At 52.1% G+C, this 19949-nt stretch overlaps 1 protein-coding gene across 2 annotated transcripts in view; it reads left to right on the forward strand.

The window, feature by feature from the left end:
* The window catches only part of ZDHHC14 (zDHHC palmitoyltransferase 14), a 224135-nt gene that overhangs the window by 202424 nt on the left and 1762 nt on the right, over positions 1 to 19949 (forward strand). For both annotated transcript variants that reach the window (XM_037054696.1, XM_037054760.1), the window contains exons 6-8: positions 2931 to 3033; positions 4334 to 4443; positions 8145 to 8247. In XM_037054696.1, the coding sequence (XP_036910591.1) occupies positions 2931 to 3033; positions 4334 to 4443; positions 8145 to 8247 (316 nt within the window). The remainder of the gene's footprint in view (positions 1 to 2930; positions 3034 to 4333; positions 4444 to 8144; positions 8248 to 19949) is intronic.

The following is a 19949-nucleotide window of genomic DNA, read 5'->3' on the forward strand; positions in this document are numbered from 1 at the left end:
CTGCAGGGAATGACAGCCATACCCCTGGCCACAAAGGGGACTCCCTGTCTTACTGGGGTTCGGTGGAAGGGGGACAGGCAGAGGCTGACAGTGGTAACAGGGTTCATTTGGCACTCATCTCTGATGCAGTAAACATCCAAGTGCTTATGAAATTGGCTCCTAATGGAGTTGGCAGGTTTCCTCCCGTTTCTCCCTTTTAAAAAATCAGTAAATGGATTTCTATACATTTAAGAGAAATTTATATTACTCTTATTCTAGCATAGTCGTTTTCAACACCCAGCTGTTGGGTCGGTGAGAAGAGGTGTTGTTCAGATGTCTGCGCCGCAGTCCGAGAGGGTTTGGCGCGGTGGTCTCCTCCGGCTGCCACAGGTTCAAGGGTCCCCGACAAGGATCTCCCCTAGGGGGGTGGGGAGTCGAGGGGGATGGTGGGCCTGGAGCCACCTGTCCCTCGGCAAGATGTAAGAAAGGAGCCCATCGATGGTTTGTCTGTCGGGTGGCAGAGCCACACCCTGGGGTTCAACTTGTAGTTCCGCTGTTTCTTAAATTACTTACCTGCTTCCTGCCTCAGTTTCCCCATCAGTTAAGTGCGTCTCCCTGGGTGGGTCAGAGGATGAAGTTAGCTCTTGGGAAGCCTTAGGAACAGCACCCAACACACAGCCCGAGGCCGGCCTTTGTCGTCACTGATATTGATGGTGATCCCCTGAGACACATTGTTTCTCTTGTTGTTGCTCTACACCTTTAAAATTCCACATCCACTGGCAGAACAATGCCTCCTGGTGGGGTAATGATGCTGTGTGGCTTTAAAAAGGGACAGAATAGGAGCACTGGCCGCGTCAGACGCGGCCACTCACCTCCACTGTGATGCCGGTGCGGGTGCGGCTGGTGCCTGAGGACGTTGTGTGCATTTGGTCACGACCCTCTTTCCACCTGTGTGGTGGCTGTACGGCATTTCTGAGATCAAAGTTCTGCTCTCTGTGGCTTGTTCAGCAAATAAATCTTTGCTTCTGGTTTTTATTCTCTTTCCTACCCTTGACCATTTCTTGCCTGGTTTCTGAGTCACCTCCTCTTTGATCTTTGTATCCGTTGTCTTTCCCCCATCCTATGCAAGTTCATGGTCACAGTCACCTCCCTATACACCCGGTTTCCCTGACTGTGTCTGCCCCCGTGGACTTCATCATTGTCCCTGGACTCCACCGCTGATTCCAAACCTGTGTGTCCCGTGGGTGGGGGGATGAGGTTAGGAGAAGGGATATCTGTGAGCCCTGACCTGTTGGAAGCCAGTTGAGAATAAGGCCCTCCTTGCCACACAGGCCACCGTCCGAGTGTCCCCATGTGCACAGCAGGTCCCCTGCCGTGACCACTGGCCCAGCTGGGAAAGCGGAAGGGGTTGCCCAGGCTGGCAGCAGCCCTGGGGAGGGGTCTGCGTCTCTGCCTCTCTCTGAACCCCCAATTATCCTGCCTGCCCTTCCATGTTTTACCTGCTTTCCTGGAATAGCATTTTGGTTCTCCTCCTTCCTCCTCCATGAGGATCTGCAGGGCCTGCTGGGAGCGTCATGGGTTGGCAGCCTCGAAGACCGCAGCTGTCTCCCTGTGGGCCAGTTGGCGGGCGCAGGAGCGTTTTTCTCCTCCTGGGGCATCCTCTTAAATTTAGAGTGGTGCTTTTCTGTGAGCTTGCAGTTTCTAGAAGGTTATACCTTAAAAAAGTAAAGCACTGTGCACCTCTCCAAGGGCAGACCCACCAGCTTATCCTGGTGCTGATGGTCAGTTAACAGGCAGGAACCCTCCATTTCTCCCATCTCATGTGGGGTCCGCGCGCCCGGACATGGCATTCGTTACTCAGGATGGAGCTCTTTGTGGGCCGCATTCATGTCTATGGTCTAAAAATGAGTTATCTCCGATCCCATAAAAAAATCAATGGTGATGTATGAGCTATGGCTCCCATCCCTGGGAGCAGTAGGGAAGCGTGAGTGTTTATTTTCTCTGCCCGTAAGTTATCATGGGGGGTTGCTGGGTGTATTTTAAATTCCCAGACCTAAGAAGAGTTTTCCGTTCCCTGAGAATCATCTATATCTTGTAAATAGAATTTCATAAACATTTGTGAGACAGGAAACTTCCCTAGTCTTTTCAAGTTGCCACACTCTTGGTTGACATTTCTCTTCTTCTGAAGGACGCCAGCCTTTTTCTCCTCTGGTTGTCACGTGTCTGGTGTGACTGTCTGTCACTCCATGTCTGGTGAGCATCCAGGTGTCAGAGCTTCCTGTGTCGGGGTGGGCCGAGGGGCTGGGTGACCCTCACCCTGATGCCACTCTGAGAAATGGCCCCGCTGGTCAGGGGCCCACGCACAGACAGACGCAGGCAGCCACCCAGGCGTGGATAGGCCGCAGCGGCAGAAAGCAAGCCGTGACGATAAACCCTGCCCGCCTACAGCCACCCACAGTCAGCCTCGTGGCAATTCGCTCACAGCCCCGACATCGGGCTGGGGGAGAAACCTGTTGGTGCCACAGCCCTCAGCACTCAGAAGCCAAAATTAGAGTCTGTGATTGAAGTGAGATGCAGTACTGAGTCCTTTCTTCAAAGGCCTGGGCCGCTGCTACCCCAACCAGCAAGTGTCCTGGTTGTGCTACCACACTCAGTGGCTACACCCAGAGCCACAAGGAGGGGTGTCATGAGGAAGGGCAGGTGGTGGTGGGGCAGTCAGGGGACCCATGAGGAAGTAAACAGGTCACATTAGGGGAACCCCTCCTACTGCACGGGAATGCTGAGCAGAACGTGGCAGAGGGCCTGCCCAAGGGGGTCCCCCAGGTTGGGGAGGACACCTCTGCAAGGCTGGACCTACACAGGAGGCCTAAGGGAGTCCCACCCATCCCAGCTCCCAGGCCACTCCAGGAGCTCTCTCCTCCTCCCGGTTCATGACCTTGACTCCAGGCCACCGTGCTGGAGGCCGTGGTGTGCTTCTTCTCCGTCTGGTCCATCGTGGGACTCTCAGGCTTCCACACCTACCTGATCAGCTCCAACCAGACGACGAACGAAGATGTAAGTCCTACGATGCCTTCGTACTCAGCGAGCAAGAGGGAGGGGGCAAGAGGAGGTTGGGAGCCAGGGTCTTTGTCCGCCCTGCTCCAGACGTGAGCCCTTGGGGGCAACGAAGGGGCCTGGAAGCATTTCACCCTTCGCTCCACGCTCTCCATGTGGGATGTCTCTCCATTGTCCTGCTTTCTGACGGTGTCAGTTAAATAGACACTAAGATCAGCCAAGTGACACCCAGCTCGGAGCCCTGAGGAGGTTCTGTTCCATTCCTTTTCAGTAGTTTTTTTTAAAATTTATTTATTTTTAGAGAGAGGAGCAGGGAGGGAGGCAGAGAGGAAAAGAAATGTCAATGTGAGAAAGAAACATCAATCAGTTGCCTCTTGCAATGCCCCCTGACTGGAGACTTAACCCACAACCCAGGCGCGTGCCCTGACCAGGAATTAAACTGACGACCCCTCGCCCTGCGGAGGGGCCCCCAACCCACTAAGCCACACCCGCCAGGGTCCTTTTCAGTGGCGTGTGAGCTCCTCCCTGCAGAGGCCAGGGCAGGCTGGCGCCTGGGAGCACCGGTAGAATCGCCTTTCACAGTCAGCGTCTCTATGTCATTTCAGAGACTCGCCGGCCCCGAAGTTTAACCTCTGTGCAGGGTTACCTGCCTGTTCCCCATGTGGGTGGAGAGGGGCTGTAAAAACGAGGAACAGGATGTGGGAACGAGTTTCTTCGTAAGCCTGGTCCTCTTCGATCTAAATACTTAGATTCTGACAGAGCCTGTCAGTCTCCCTGTCACTCCAGTGGCCGGAAGGGCTTGAGAAAATCGGTGCTGGTGAGATACGAGAGTCAAAGGAATGTTAATACAGTTGTTTATATGTGGTAACTGAGAATAATAGAATCTGCAAATGCATTTTGGCAACACCATGAGGCCGAATTCAGACAGGCTGTACAGTGGCCATTGGGGGCCCCCTTACCCCTTCCGGCCGCCCTCCGTTTAATCAATCTTCTAGCACATCAGCTGGGAGTCCGAGAGGCGTCTCCCGGGGCTCATGTGAGCTGGCTGGGGGTGCTCTGTAGCAGAGATAAGAGGTTGTCCCCAGATATCGTTACCTTCTCCCTAATCTGACCTGCTGTTTTTGGGTATTTCCGAATTTGGGGTGAATCCAGTTTTCCTTGAGGGACACATCTTCCTCTCTCCTGCTGAAGAAATGAGTAAAGATTATTTGCATTCTCAGTGACTTCTTATAGTCCAGTTCTCTTAAACCAGGGTCCTGATGTGAAGGGTACTGTGTTACTGACTATCCTTTTCTTTCAGATTAAAGGCTCTTGGTCAAATAAAAGAGGTAAAGAGAATTATAACCCCTACAGCTACGGAAACATCTTCACAAACTGCTGTGTTGCCCTGTGTGGGCCCGTCTCCCCCAGGTAAGACCCCGAAAGCATCGTGCTCCTTCCCGGATTTTGGAAAGCCCCAGGGGAGCACCCGGCCGCAGTGGTGGATCAGATCACAATGCCCGGGTGACTGCCACGTCAGGCCTCCTCTTGGTGCCACAGGGACACGGCCTCCATGAAATAGGGACTGTAGAGGCCTGGCTGTTGGCTGTGTTATGCAAGGACACACCAAATTTGTATCAGGTTCGGGGGGAGTCCCCCAAGGATCAAATAGGGTCACCGAGGAGGGTGGCCTGGTTAATCGTTGCATGATGCGCGTAGGTAGCAGCGGGGAGCTGTGTTCAGCACAGTGAGGGAACCAGGGCACGAAGGAGGGAGCAGTTAGGAAGCCTATAGGAACGAGTGCTAAGGGCTGAGTGACACAGAATTCGAACTTGAAAGTAGTTCAGAGGGGAGATCTCTGTGGCTGGAGCAGGTCACGGTAAGACAACTGTAATACAGATAATGGCGGGAGCTGGCGTTTACTGAACCACTTGGATCTCGCAGGGACCATGGGCTGCTGATCTCTCTCACCTGGTCCTCGGGCCCCCCAGAGCTGGCCGGACTCTCCTCCCTCTTGTCTCCTTCCTTCTCCTCTCTTTGCTGACCTCTCCCAAATCCTCTGCGTGTGAAAGGGCCAGGGCCGTCCACATTCCACAGGAAGGCTCCCAGCTAGCCCCGCCCACTGAGCAGTGTCCTTGCTCCAGGCAGGGGCTCAGCGCCACCTGTGTGCCAGAGCTGTGCACTTGAGTTGCCTCTGAAACATTCTTCAATGGCACAGCAATGCGCATATGAGAGAGGGAGCGTGTGAGTGTCTTCCTGTGGCCCAGTGAGAGCTGCAGCCCCCCCACTCAGTTCCCTGAAGTGTCCCCAGAAGTGTGGGGACAGCAGGGTAGAGGTGGCCAGGTTTGGGGGAAGAGGGTCCTCCTACAACTGTGACAGGAAGAATGGAAATTGGAAAGACAGAAAGGCCCGAGGTGTGGTCAGGGTCAGGCCCTATGGGCAGTGCTGTGGGTCAGCCATCCTAAGAACTCGCCTGGCCAGCATTGCTGAGCACAGGCCGTGTGGCCAGCTCTGCCACTTGCAACGTCCTGGGCAACGCAGACCCCTCCATGGCAAGTCCTCAGAGTGGTGGAGGGGCTGCGAGGAGACCTCTGGGTGGGCTTCCCAGGGGCGGGGGCTTTCAGTGATCCGTTCTACAGGACGAGTAGGAGTGGGGGGAAGGCATTATGGGAGGACGGCAGAGGGAAGAGCCTGTTCAAAGGCTCAGAGGTGAGGGGAGAGCCTGGCTTGTCAGGGGAGCAAGAATGGCGGGGGCAGGGAGCTGAATGCAAGAGTTGAGATGAGGGGAGCACAGCCAAATCGAGGGGCAGGGTGCCATGGACCACTGTGAGGAGACTTGTGGCAGATGTCAGCCTTGGCTGGTCCATGAAGCAGGTTAACCGCGTGGAATGCAGGCCGGTGACTTTATTTTTCTCCCCTGCATCCCTTCAGACACTGTTGATGACCTAGTTCTTTTCTGCTCCTGGGTGAGGTCCCCTGCAAATCCCCAAATTTTTCCCATCACTTAAAAGAAAAAAAGGATTCAGGACACTTTCATGTCCTCCAAAATCATGTCATTCCACTGAATTGGAACTCCAAAGTTGATCGAAGGTTAACACTTTCCACACTGGGTTGGGATTTCAACATACCTTTTGGGGGGATACCATTCAACCCCTGACACACCCTTCAGGACAACTTTTCCCCGCACCTCACCCTCCAGCCGCCCCCCAGTCCTCTTCCTCAGTGGGGTGCCAGTGTCTCCTTCCTCCAAGATTTCCTCCTTAGCTTGTTTCACTCTGCCCCTCCTTTCCAGACACGCTTGGTCTGAGAACCCCTCTGATGTCCTGCATGGGGATCCAGCACCTCCCTTTGACAGATGGAGGTTCCTGGTGCCTGTTGTTTTTTTCTAAACCTCTGGGGATTCAACTGAAACTGAAGCAGAGAGAGTTCCATTCCAAGATCCTGTCCCATTTGTTAATGGTTTGTTCTTCTCTCACTTGAAGACCTGAAGGCAGTAGTTGCGATGATAATTCCTATCTTCTGAAAGCCCAGCTGACAAGCAGGAGCTGCTGCCAGCAGCTCAGCCCCCACCCTCCCAGGAGGAGGTGGGGGGGGCACTTCAGGTATCGTGCAGGAGCCGCTGAGTGTGGCCCAAGCCCCACTCCGCAGGGGCCATTGTGGGTGCACCCACTTATTAGCTGAGCCTCCTGCTGCCCTTTGCTGTTCTGCCCTTAGACTCAAGGTCAGCCCTGGGCCCTCACTCCAGGCAGCTCTTTGGATGGCACGGTAGAGCTTCACCCCACCTTCGCACTGGGCAGCCCCGCCTCGGAGCTAAGGAAAGATGCTGTAGCGGCGTTGCTCAGCAAACCTGTCCAGGGGGGTCAAAGGGCCATTCTCATTTCATCAGCGAGTGTTTGTGCACCTCCTCCTGGCTGCCAGTGATGGAGACAGTGATTAGGAAGACTCGGTCCTTCCCTCGTGGAGCTCACACCTGTGAGAGATGCAGACCTGGGCACAGGCAATGCCAACAGGATGGGTCCAGGGACTCTGAGCCCCATGTCCTCTGGGACCAGGGACAGAGGGGGAGAAAGGAGGAAGACTGTCCTCCCTCGGGGGCCTCAGGCTGCCCGCCAGGACTGTCCCAAGTCCCTGTGACACCAGCAAACGGGGAGGTGCACCACCAGGAGGATCCCGGGCAGCACTAAGAGATGCCAGATGAGGGACAAAAGCGGGTACAGGGAGGGGCAAGAGCTGGGGCTGCAGGGCTTTTGAACCTGGCCGTGAAGAAAGGACAGTGGAGCCCTGACCAGGGTGGCTCAGGGTTGGACGTTGTTCCACAAAGCAAAAGCTCGCTGGTTTGATTTCTGGTCAGGACACAGGCCTGGATTGAAGGCCAGGTCCCCAGATGGGGGCGTGAGAGAGGCAGCCGATTGATGTTTCTCTAGCAAATCGATGTTTCTCTCCCCTTTTTTCTCCCCTCCCTTCCTCTCTCTCTAAAAATAAATGCAAAAATAAAAAACAAGATGGACAGTGGAATGTGGGAGGAAAAGTAACTGTGGGTAAGAAAAAGACAGTTTCCATGAAAATCCAGAGCTGGCGGAGCTCAGAGCATGTCATGTACCAGGCAGGTGGCTTCTGGCCCCTGCAGTGTGCTCGCAGGCGACAGGCACTCAGACAGGACTGTGGAGGGACGAGCCTACGAGAGCTGAGTGTGCGACAAGGAGACGTGGATTTAAGCCTGGAGAGGAAAGCGGGGGGGACAGGCGCGTGAGGCCTGAAGGCCAAGGCAGGAGTCTGGACGGCGTTGTTGGTGCTGAAGCTCCCAAAGCCGTGCCCTCAGGAAGGGGCTGTGGTCGAGCCCTCCGCTGGGGGCGTGAACGGTTGGCAGTGGCCAGTGGGCTGGAGGCCGGCGCACGGCACAGGGCCTGCAGCAGGTGGCACGGAGGGAATGGGTACTATGGGATTCGAAGATGCAGAATGACAAACTTGGTGCCTCCCTACCCGTGATAGTGACCGGGGTGCATTCCAAGGTGTCTAAGGTGGGCCCGTCCCAGAAAGAGGGACCCCCGAAGTGGAAATCAGAACAGTGTTGGTGGTGTTTTCGGCTCTTTACTCCCACTGCTTCTCCTTCACTGTTTCATTTTCTCTTGCAGCCTCATCGACAGAAGGGGGTACATCCAGCCTGACACCCCGCAGCCAGCCGCGCCCTCCAACGGGATGTCCGCGTATGGGGCCACACCATCGCAGAGCGACATGGTAGGAGCTGCCTGCAGCAGGGCCAGTCCCCCGCAGCAGCTTCCCCCGCTTCTCTGTCCGCTAACCCCGTAAAAGGCCCAGCACACGGAGAACGCTTCCAGACCCCAGCAACAAAGAGGGGAGGGGGGGCTGTGGCTGCTGCCGAGTGATCAGTGTGTTAGGGGCTGGGAAGGGGAGGGACACACAAAATCTCTTCCAGAAACAGCCTGTGGCGCCTCCTGATGGAAGGTGCCCTTACACAGGGCACACTGTCATCTGGGGGACGAGACACACTGCCCCAGGCAGGGCTGGCGGGCTAGACAGTGTCCCCATGTCCCCTTCTGTCCCTTTGCCTCAATCCGCACCGACTGCCCAACCCTCTTTGGTGCGCCGCGAAGAGCACATCCAGCTGCCCCACCCTCAGCCAAATTTTAGGTCCGCCACGCACACCTTAGTGTGAATGGTTAGACCCAGTGCTTGTCTCTCCCAGAGAAAGCTGACCGGAGCCTCTCTAAGGGGGTCCCAGGCTGTGGCCCTGTGGGAAGGCAGGCTTTGTTTCCAGTCTGCGGGTGGGAGGCTCGGGTCAGGCACGGGGGCTCTCGTGGGCACCTGAAATCGCAGCCCGGCTGGTCCTGACCATCCAGCCTTCACATCCCTGAGGCACGGTCCCTCTGTATCTGGAGCAGAGTTCCCTGAGGTCCTGTGGCTCTGTAAGGGGCCCGGCTATGCAGGCCTCCGGTGGAGCGGTGTGCTCTCCATAGACCTGAACCGCCCACCTTGACCTTCCTGGGATTAACGTGCCTCTCAAGGTGGACCGGGGTCGGGGGGGGGGGGGGTGGTTGGGGGGGCAGACAGCCTCCTGGGCCCATGGTTGCTGAGCACACAGAACTGCAAGGTGAAAGCCAGCAGTCTCCGACCACTCAGGGCTCGGACACACAGCTCAGTTCCCATGACCCCCGGCCGTGTTTACAGACAGGGAGGCGAGGCCCTGCCCCAAGCAGGACTCCCTGGGTTTATTTGTTGGGAGCAGTGTTTTGTTAGTGTTCGCTTTGCTTCGCTAATGTTCTGTCTTCTTTGAAAGAAAGTGTATGTACATCGGTCCTTGCTGCCCCATTCCCTGTGATCCCGGCACGTCTTGTGCTGTCGGCATTTGCCCGCACAAATAGCCCTTAGGGTCATCCTGCTTGTTTTATGGAGGAGAGGAATCAGGACAGAGAGAGTGAAGAGACAGAAGCACAGGAAAGGAGGTAACGTGCATTGGGCATCGGCTGTGCTCAGGGCCTACGACGATCCCTACCTCGTTTAATCCCAGACCAGGAGCAGACGTGGGCCTCCCTGCCCTCACTTTCGCTGAAGCTAGCGGGGGGCTGATCCTCTGCCCCCGTGTACACAGCCATTACCTCGGGGGTCCAGGCCCAGTCTGAGGACCCCAGGGCCCACGCTCACTCCATGCCCTGCGTCCTTCAAGTGCACAGGCAGTGAGGTCAACTATGTTCACGCTCTGAAGTCCTTCTCAAGCACCTGCAGGTGCCTGACAAAAGTCCTGTAAGGACACCACTCACTGGCACCCTGACCCTCCATCCATGATTGCTTCGCTATGTAGACACCCCTGTGTTTACTCAGCAACTCTTCCGAGTCCCTACTGTGTGCTGAGGACTCAACTACAAGCTAGGGGTGCAAGGTTCATAGGGGACAGTCCCTCTGCGCTTGAGGTCAGTCGTCTGGGGGCAGAATATAGCACAATGTGAAGAAAGATATTGTGACATTTTTACCAGAACCAACCACGGATGACTGTAGTCCTCACCAGAACCAATGAACTTACATTATTGTCACCCCGTGACGCCCTTAACACCACCCTCACTGTGCTCTGCAGGAGAGTGAGCGGGACATGGCCTCAGTCACCTGGGCTCGCATTTGCCAGCTCTGATGCTGGGCCTGATCTTGGATAAGTCAGTTCATCCCAAGAGCCTTAAATTCTGGAAGGGAAGGAGGGAGAAAGAAAGGAAGGGAGGGAGGGAAGGAAAGAAGGGATAAGGATGTTCACCTTCCTAGATAGTGGTGGAATTGGCTGAGATCCTGTCTGTTTCATCCCCCATCACCATTCTATAACATTGCTTCTGGCACATAGTAGGTGCTTATTAAATGTCCATTTGAATGAATGTGAAAGTTTCCATCACTGGGGTTTTCTCAACGGAGATTCCGGGCAAATATTCATTTGTTCCTGTCTTCCTTGCCTATTCCTTTCTTCCTCTGATTTTGTTCCATCTGCAGAAGTATCCTTCCTGAGTGTGGAACTAGGAACTAGAGTCAAGGAGTTCTCTTCAGTACAGGCACATTGTGGCATAGCGTCACGAAGTGATGGCCTTGGTAGGGTCAAATTAATCCATGGGCCCAGACACCAGAGATCATGGTCATTTACCCATTAAACACTATAGGCAAAGTGCCTATGAGCTTTTCTGGGAAGTGAAAAATTTTAAGACCTGAAAACAGACAAATTCTAAAACACAAAAAGAAAACTATAAAGTCAAAATTAGTAAATGTTTAATGTTGACAAGACACATGAATATGTCAGCTTCATTCATTATTAAATTTAGCATTCATGAAAATTTTATTACATTTTCGAGATGATTTGCAGTTGATTACACAGAAATCGTTAGCAATGATGAAGTAAGTGAGCTGCCCATAGGTGAGTTCAGAAGTGAACTAACCCCTCTATCCCGCCCCACCGCTGCCTTTGTTACAAGGATCCCTGGTTCCACTCTGTTTGCAGCTGGGAGAAAGTTTTTTGGTCCCCAGGCTCTCACCCTCAGCTGGGGCTGCCCATACACATTGGAAAGTCATGGGGTGAAAAATGAGCAGTGTTCTATGTGGCCCCACAGTTCAGAGCCAGGACCAGAGGGTTCAGGAAGGCCGGTCTGCTCAACCAACAGGGAAATGTCCTGCACCCAGAGCTCGTGGGGGACAGAGGCCCCCTCCCCCAGAGATGTTCAGGCTGGGGGAGTCTGTACCCCCAGTGATGTGGACAGAGGGGTGCAGCATTGGTGGGAGGGCCACTTCCCATGCAGACCCTGTCTGGCAGACCCCGCTGACCTCCAGGGCCTCCAGCCCATTCGGTCTGGTCAACAGGCCGGCGTTGCTGTGCATTTATAGGCCATTCAAGCACCAAGAGAATGTGCCTCTTGTGATGCCGGTTGTCCTTCATGGGCTTTGGTGGTGTGGGTAGCAGGTTACTGGGTGGACGTGGAGGCAGGGCTGGCACGAAGCAGAGTGTGAAGCTTGACCTGTCTCCACGCCTCTTTGAGTTCGTTCATGCTCCCCCTTGCACAGTATTTACTATATCCTGCCCCCTACCAGCACGCGACATACCACAGAGCTAACTCGTTTTGACCCTCACAACCCCATGGGGCTGCTACTAATATCACCCCCACTTTACAGATTAATACAACTGAGGCTCAGAGAGCCTGACTCCTAGTCTGTGTTCGTAGCCCTGCCCGGGCTGCGCACACTGGCTGTGTGTGGTGATACTTCTCCTGCACGCTTTTAATCCTCACAACCAGAATCCTCACCCTCTCTCCCCTATCAAATCTGCTCTCAGGAAAATATCTGTTATCCATCATCTGTATCACAAAGGGAATTTAAGCCAAATTTCAGGGACATATGAATTTCAATTGTGAATGAAAGATTTTGCTATTAAAAGCATTTCAGCCTTTAATAATAATAATAATAATTGAATACTTTAATGTTTTTTGTTCAGCACTGTGTCTTCATTATCTAGAAAGGTCCCTGTGATGATTGGTTTCAGTCCATGGTGGTTAAATGAGAGCGGGGTTGGGGAAGATTGACTGACTGCTGTGTGGCTGAGCTGAAATTTCTTCCTCGGCAGTCTGACTCCGAGACAGTGTTCTTCTTGCCCGTATACCAAAAGCCTCCCGGGGGGCGGGTCTCCGGAGTGGAATGGCATGAAGGCTCCCCCCAGGGCTGAAGAAGTCACACCGAATGGGCCTTCTGTGCAGAAGGAGGTTGACTTTGCTGTGGTCACTCACAAAACCAGGCCGTGGAACCAAACATGTAACCTCTTCATAATCGAACTGCAACTTGACCAGGCAGATGTCTATGAAGTATCTTCAGTTTCTGCTCTGTTACAAATAACGGTGTTAATGGGTAGCAGATTAACTCCTTTTCTCTCTGTTTGTTCTCCGAAGCCCAAGCTACTTGGCAGCACCTTGGACTAGTCCAGCCTGAGTGCTAAAGTTTTGTCCAGGTTTCAGAAGCACATCAATATCCAGGTGATTTACTGACCTGGCCCAAGGGTGAACTCTGTGATCAAGCTGTTCAGAGTTCATTCAGTTTCTTGGGTCTGAAAGTTATCATTTTTCATCCGATTAAGACATTTTTATCCATTATGTCTTCAGGGTTTTTTTACTGCTTTATCTCATTCTCTCTCTTCCTGGGACTCCAATTTCCCACATGTTAGAGCCTTTGATGTGACGCTAGGAGACAACTCCTTGAGGTTCTGTGCATTTTCCTTCAAACTTTGTCTCCTAGTGATTTACGTCCTCCCTTGGGTTATTTCTTTGGTCCTCTCCTCATGTTCAGTGATTCCTTATTCTGCTAGTTCCAATCTACCACGTAGCTCACCTAGAACAGTCTTCATTTGGGCATTATGCATTTTTATTCTAGAATTTGCATTTGGTTCTTTTTATTTCTCTGCCAAGTTGTATTTCTGTGCTGAGATTTTCTTTTCATTTCCTCAAGGGGCCATTTTTTTTCTATAATTATTCGAACATAATTACAATATTGCTTAAAGTCTTTACCTGCTGAGTCTATGTGGGCTGCCCTGGGTATGGTGTCTGTTGACCCCTTATTTCCTTCATCCCAGAGCACATTGTCCTGTTTCCTTGAACGCCTATTGATGTTGTATATTTTAAACAACATGTTGTAGAGGCTCTGGATTTTGTCATCTTCTCCTGAAGAGCACTGATTCTTGTTTTAGTGGGCAGTTCAGTGACTGGCTAATCATCTTGAACTTCCAAGGGCCTCACTTTAGGGCCCTGGTTCTTGCTCCTAAGGCCCAGCTTTCCTGAGGCCCCCACTGGACGTCAGGGGTGTTGACACGGTGTTGGAGTGTTAATGAGGTCCGTGTCCCCAGAACTCACTTTTCAACCTCTGGTGTCTCTGTCCCTCCCTCAGCCCCATTACAGCCCCTGCCCCGTCCGTCTTGGCAGGGAGGGGGGCTCGTCCTGCACATGCGCACCATAGCCTTTGGCCTCAGACTCGTAGGGGCCCCACCAGGACTTCTGCCCCCCCCCTCTCTGTACAGCATCCTCTTCTTCAGTGCCCTGCCTCGCGATCCAGCTGTGTCGGCTTCCTCACAGTCTGACCTCTGCGTTCTCCACTCTGCAGAACGGCCGGGCTCTGCGCGGACCTCAGCCACTGTCCGTGACTCTCACGCCGGTGTGCCACGGCACTCTGTGGTGCCCCAGGGGCACACGTGTGTTCTGCAAGAATGTTTAAAAACATGACTGAAATATTTAGTCGGGGGAGCGGATCTTTTCTCCCTTAGGTTGTCAAATTAAAAAATGACGACAGCCAATACCATAGCCATCCAGTGTGAATGAATCAAAATTACAGTTCCTGTTTTTGTCAAACCGGCAAAAAATGCAATATACATGCCGGGGTGCTGCAGAATTTCAGTGATTCGTTTGTGTCCCTTGAGATGAAAAAGGTCGCCAATCACTGGCCTACATCATGGCTGGCAAAGCCTTGTCGAGGGAAGGGCCAGCCGCCTGCCGGGCTCGCCCTTGGACTTTCCCGTCTCCTGGGGGGCCTCGGTTTTGCGTCCTGTCGTGCATTGTTGGAAGCCATGGGCCTCACTTGTCTGGGGCAGTTTCGTGTACCCCCTGTACCGAGGGGGCACCAATCCAGCGTCGCTTATGCGTCCTCCCTTGGAACAGAGCCCATCTCTGATTCGGGGATGCGTTGCGACCTATGTTGCCACGTGCCCAGACACACACAGTTGTTACCCACTCTGTCAGCAGCAGGGACGGAATTGACCTTGGCACACGATTTCTGTGGCCAGAGCTTTCAGTGAAGGAGGAACCTTTGGAGACATTTAGATTTAGCACCAGGCTCGGCATGTTCGTTTGCAGAGGAAGGAAATGAAGAAATTGTTTTGTTTTATGACCAAAGTCCAGGTCATTCCTGAGTGATAGGAAAAGTATTTCGGGGGAAATGCATGCTATTTTAAAAATTAAAGGTAAAGGCATTAGGTCTTAGATAAACACGATGATATTGCAAAACAGAAAACCTAGGTAAATAGCTAGCCCTAGCCTCCGAGTGCCCACTGAGGTAGTATTGTGTCAAATACAGGAAAATTCACTGTTAGCTTCCCACCTCACACACTTTGAGGTCAAGGATAGTGACCTAGTGCCCAAGTGGCCTGCCCTCTACTCCAAACTCTAAAAGAGCACAGTGTTACCGAAGTCACGAAGTGACACGTAAGCATGAAAATGGTGCGTGTCACCCCAGCGTGGCCTTTGTCCTTCAGACACTGGTGAAATTCTGAGGCGCCACACAGAATTAAGTGCTAGATAACCTCCGTGCCCACTGAGGATCACATTTCCATTACTCCACCCCCCGCCCCCACCACGGAGCCTTTGTTATGACCTAACTCCGAAGCCCTGGGCATGGGTGTGCAGTAAGGAACGACACCCCCCATGGGCTTGTTTTCAATGGGACTCGTCTGATTGTCTGCTGATATAAGTTTACACGTGGAGTGAGGGTCACGTTTTCTGTTGGAATCTGGCGCTTGTCGCTCTGAAGTTCCTTCGGGGTCATGTGTCACACACAGACAGCACACCGTTCTCGGAATTTCCTTTTTTTTTCTTTTTCCTCGCTTTTAGAAAATGGCTTCCTATCTTTCCTCAACCTAATTTTTAAATCCCCCTTAAGCCAATATCAAAACAGGATTAAACCCAGCGGTTGCATGATTTATGAAAATAGTATATCGGAAGAACTCTCCGTGCATAATCTGAAAAGTCAAATATTGTAGAAAAAAGAACTTCAGCAACTTTAAATGATGATGTCAGATAGAAGAATAAAAAGGAAGCTCTCCTCCCAACCTGCATTTTAGGTAAATTTTAGACATTTACAGGGTTTTTATAACGGTTAGTGAGCATTCGTAAGACCCCAGAACACAGCGTCAGAGGTGGGCAGAAATGAACAGTGCATTACCCCTGGAGTGTATTTAAGTTGTAACTTTGAGTGATGACAGTGCCTGTGACATTCGAACATCTGAAGCCGTAAATGTCTTTGCCAGTTAAATGCCAGCGCTCCAGTCAGTAGCTGTCAGGGTGGCTTCCGGAATGCCCAGCTGGGCCCCCCACACCAGCTCAGAGGGCGCTAGGTCCATGCAGCCAACAGAGGGGCCTTTTCAGAGACATTCTCCCAAAAGGTCAGGTGTCTGTTCTATTCAGATTCAGCATTTGCATGACTTTGACCCCCAAATGGCAATTTCCTGTGGTTCAACCCTGTATGTGCTAAACAGATTTGTAAAGGGTTGTTTTTTGGAAGGAAAACGTGAGTGTCTCAATTTCCTGTTCATAGTAATGAATTGTCATTGTCCAGTATCCTGGGGCTATTCTTTCTTTTCAGGTTTTGTAACTGGTTCTATACATGAAAATACCCCTGATGGTGTTCATGCTGGTAAATAACCCTGCGGAGTTGGGAGAGAAGCCAATGAGTGGTGAGGTCTGCCCCACTGGGTGCAGATGAGTCCTCCTAGGAAAAGCCGGGAAGGGCAGGGCAGGGGGACGGTAAAAAAAACAAGGTGAGAGGAGGGCTAGGTGGGAAGGAAGAGAAGAAAGAGAAGAAATGAAAAGAGTGGGAGGGAAATCAACGAAAGGGAAAGATGGAGGGGGAGAATCGGCGGGACCAGACAGAAAGCCATCAAATAGAAAAATGAACAAGAATGAGCAAACAAGAATTAGAAGCAGAGGCGAAGAAGGAGAGATGTCAGAACACTTTCTCATGGGCCATCTCCACGGGACCCTGAGATACTGGTGTCTTCTCCCTCGAAGTTCTCCAGTGGGATTTACAGCGTGAAGGTTCGTCCCCCGCTCTCCTTGGAACTTCAGCTGTGTGCGGGATGAAGAGCTCTGATGTTTAGAAAAGTCCACTATACCCTAATCATTGAGTTTCTTCCAAAAAGGAGATGTTCAAAAAGCACAAAATTTGTATGATGAAAACTGTACGTCCCACTGGGCAGAGTCATCGCCCTGCCCTTGGTTGGAATCTGATAGAGTCCACCATGTCCCATCCGGGTGGCTGGTTGTGAGCCCGTGGGAGCTCGATGTGGACAGGGACCTACAGTGTAGGAAGAAGCCTGCTCCCTGGGTGCCCGAGTGGGAGGGGTCTTCTCAGCGGAAATCAGTTGAACAGGGCGAGCTATTTTCAAAGTTGTGGAATGCAAGCAGGATTTAGACACTCATGCTCACCGATGGGCATTGTTAATGAGATGCTTTGAGCTAGAATTTTTCTTTCACATTTTCAATTTTTGTGTTTTACCCCTGGTAAACCAGAGAGCATTTTCAACAGGGCCCTGGCCCTGTGGCTGAGCACAGATTTGCTAGTTTTCACAAGTCCTTCGTTTGACCATGGGAAGCGCCAGTCAGAGAGTGCTGAAGAGGACCCAGGTCTGAGGCATGCAATTTGGAGTCTTCTTGAAGAAGAAGGAAACAATATGCAAAACAAAACAATAAGCCAGGAAGGAGGCATTGGAAGCGGGTGGTGCAAGCAAGCAGCCCCGCACGGAAGCCTCAGAGCTTCCGAGTAAATCCGTCTCCAGGCCTGTGCTGTCTTGTTCAGCCAGCCCAGCGATGTTTTAGCATCAAGTCTCAGAGAGTTCCTCGAATTCCACGTGACTATCCCGATGAACTTCAGCTCTAAGGAACTCAACAAAGTGCTGCTTGCAGCCTTTATTCCAGAAGGTTCTGGTGGGTACCCAGAAGCTCTGCTGCCGGGCATGGCCTGATCAGGGAAAAGGAAAAGGGCAAGTGACCGAGAGAGAGGAAGGCGGAAGCAGGAGGGGAGCCTCTGTCTCCCCTCATCCTTGGGCCTCCTGACCTTGACAGTCTCCTCCAGCTTTGACCTCTAACACGGTCCCCTGTGAGTCTTCGAGAGCCAGTCCCTAAAACAGGGCTGGTCCCTAAAACAGAATTGGTCAGTCTGTTTTCAGTTAAAAAATAATAAAGGCTTTCTTTGAGTCAACAGAGACAAGCCCTCTGATTTACAATTTCATAGTTCCTGAGAGAGCTGGGGGTGGGTGTGAACGGAGGTGTTAGGATGAACAAGACCTGCAGCAGGACAGGCCAAGTGAGAGCAGGGCTCCGTCACCCAGGAAGGGGCCTGCCCTCTGTGGCGGCATCTCAGCCCCCGGGGCCCTGGAGGGGCTGGCCTGCTGGGAGGCTGTTCCAAGCTGCAGGAAACAGAGGCAGCCCAGCAGCTCCATGGGTAAGAAGACGAAATGGTATTTTCACAAACGTTCTGTGCAAAGCACAGCCCATCCAAGGCCCGGGGCTACTTTCCAGAAGATGTTTAATCAGGAGAAAATAGCTCAGGCCCTGTCAGGCCTGAGCCAACGTGCGGAACCGGACGACAGTGCAGGAGGGAGAGTGGGCCCAGGGCCAGCCAGAGCTGCCTGCAGCCCGACAGCCGGGCTGCCTGGAGATCCCCAGCGCGAAGGGTCCCTTCCCCAAGCTGAAATCCAGCAAGAGCAGAGAAAGTAACTCAGGCACCCTTTGACAGGGACTGCTGTGACAAAACAATTTGGGGGGTGACTGGGGAAACGTCTGCCTTAAGTGACGGCTAAGGCCTCACAGCCCCTTCCAAGCACCTTTCACCAGTGGTTGTACAGCATCCGAGGACCCTCCACCCACCCCAGCCTTTTCCAGCCCTTTCCCCAGCTTCTCCAAGGCTTTGAACTTCCCTCGGCTGCGATGAGACAATCAGAGAAAAGCCAGGATCTTCCCTGAGACTCACTTTGCTCTTAACACTCCATTAGGAGCATAATCTTGGCTGAAACCAAGGTCAGTGAACTTCTAAAACCTGTACCTTGCTCAGACTGGAGGTTTGGGGGCAAGGAGGGGATGGACTGCACCTGTAATGTTAAAAAGAAGCCCATTCGGCTAAGAATGACACAGGACTGGAGCAGATGAGATAAAAGCTTAAGGAATTTCACCCTGACCTCGGGTGAGCTCTCTTCCCAGAAGGCTGCATTTGGTGGAACCCGGTTAAGCTTCTGGGCCCGGAGGTGGGACAGTGAGCAGCTCAGGGGAGCCTCTGGGCAGCAGTGGGTGGCACATCCATCACAAAGCTCTCAGTAACTCCAGAATTCTGAGAAAGAGAGGGAGGGGTAACGAGACAAGTAACATTTACTAAGCACCTACTATGTGTCCGATGTGTAGTGAAGAGAGGTCTGCAATCAAGCAATCCCTGTCCCACACCCAGATCCCTCCCTTCGCCTTGGCTGCAAGGTCTCCACCTGCACCTCACAGTCTTCATTTGTAAAGAGGGAAACACGATATGTGTTCTAAGAATTTTTGAAGACATGGAGTGGATGCTGGCTTATGCTGGAATGTAAAGTCCCGGCATGTTCACCTACCATCCACACGGATAAGAGAAACTTTAACAAGTCATTGCACAGAGTCAAGTGGAAGATCGTGAGTAAAGCTTCTTCTAGCTGTTTGGAAATTTGCCCGCACCTCAAGGGAAGGGTTTACCAAGGAATCAGAGACCCACACTCCTTTGGCCAATGAGAAACGTGAAAGAAATGACACGAGATATAATATGACTTTAAACCGCGTAGAAGGAAAGGCAATATCTTGTAAAAAGTTGGCTTTCTCTTTCACAGATTAAGAAACACCACATTAGCTCAATTGGTGGTTTTTGAACATGAAGACAGTTTAGCAGGGGACTCGGGGGCTTTTACCAACAGTCTGAACAGAATGCAGGAGCGGCTGTGGCCCCTGTTTTTCTTTTCTTTTCTTTCTTTTCTTTCCTTTTCTTCCTTTCTTTCTAAAATATACGTAATAGAAAACATCATTTTAACTCTTTCTCAGTGTACAATTGAGCATCATTAAGGTCATTTACATTATTACGTAGTCATCACCGCCGTTTGTCTCCAGAATTCTTTTCTTCTTGCAAAACCGAAACGCCAGCCGCTCAGGGGGTGTCCGGCCTTTTGGCGTCCCTGGGCCACACCGGAAGGAGAAGAATTATCTTGGGTCATCCATTAAATACATTGCAATGTATAATCATAAAAATATCTGATCATTTTTAAGTAAATTTATGAGTTTGTGTTGGGCCACACTCACAGCCATCACGGGACACATGTGGCTGCCAATAACTTCTCGTCACTTGTCCTCTTAGGCCCTGGCAATCAGCATTTTACTATCTGTCTCTATGAATTTGATTACTCTAGGGACCTGCAGAGGTGGCATCATATGGCATTTGTCCTTGGCTTGTTTCACACAGCGTGACGTCCTCAAGGCTCACCTGTGTCATAGCCTGTGTGAGGAAGCCTGCCCTTTTCACGGCTCGGTGGTGTTCCACTGTGCGAAGTTGGTTTATTTGTTCATCAGTCAGTGGACACTTGGGTTCCCTCCACCTTCTGGTGATTGGGAATAGTGCTGTGAGGAGCTTGGGTGGACAGGCCCTGTATTCGT

The sequence above is a fragment of the Sturnira hondurensis genome, unplaced genomic scaffold (genome assembly GCF_014824575.4).
Source record: "Sturnira hondurensis isolate 20B ecotype Veracruz unplaced genomic scaffold, ASM1482457v3 Scaffold0000167, whole genome shotgun sequence".
Lineage (NCBI taxonomy): Eukaryota > Metazoa > Chordata > Mammalia > Chiroptera > Phyllostomidae > Sturnira > Sturnira hondurensis.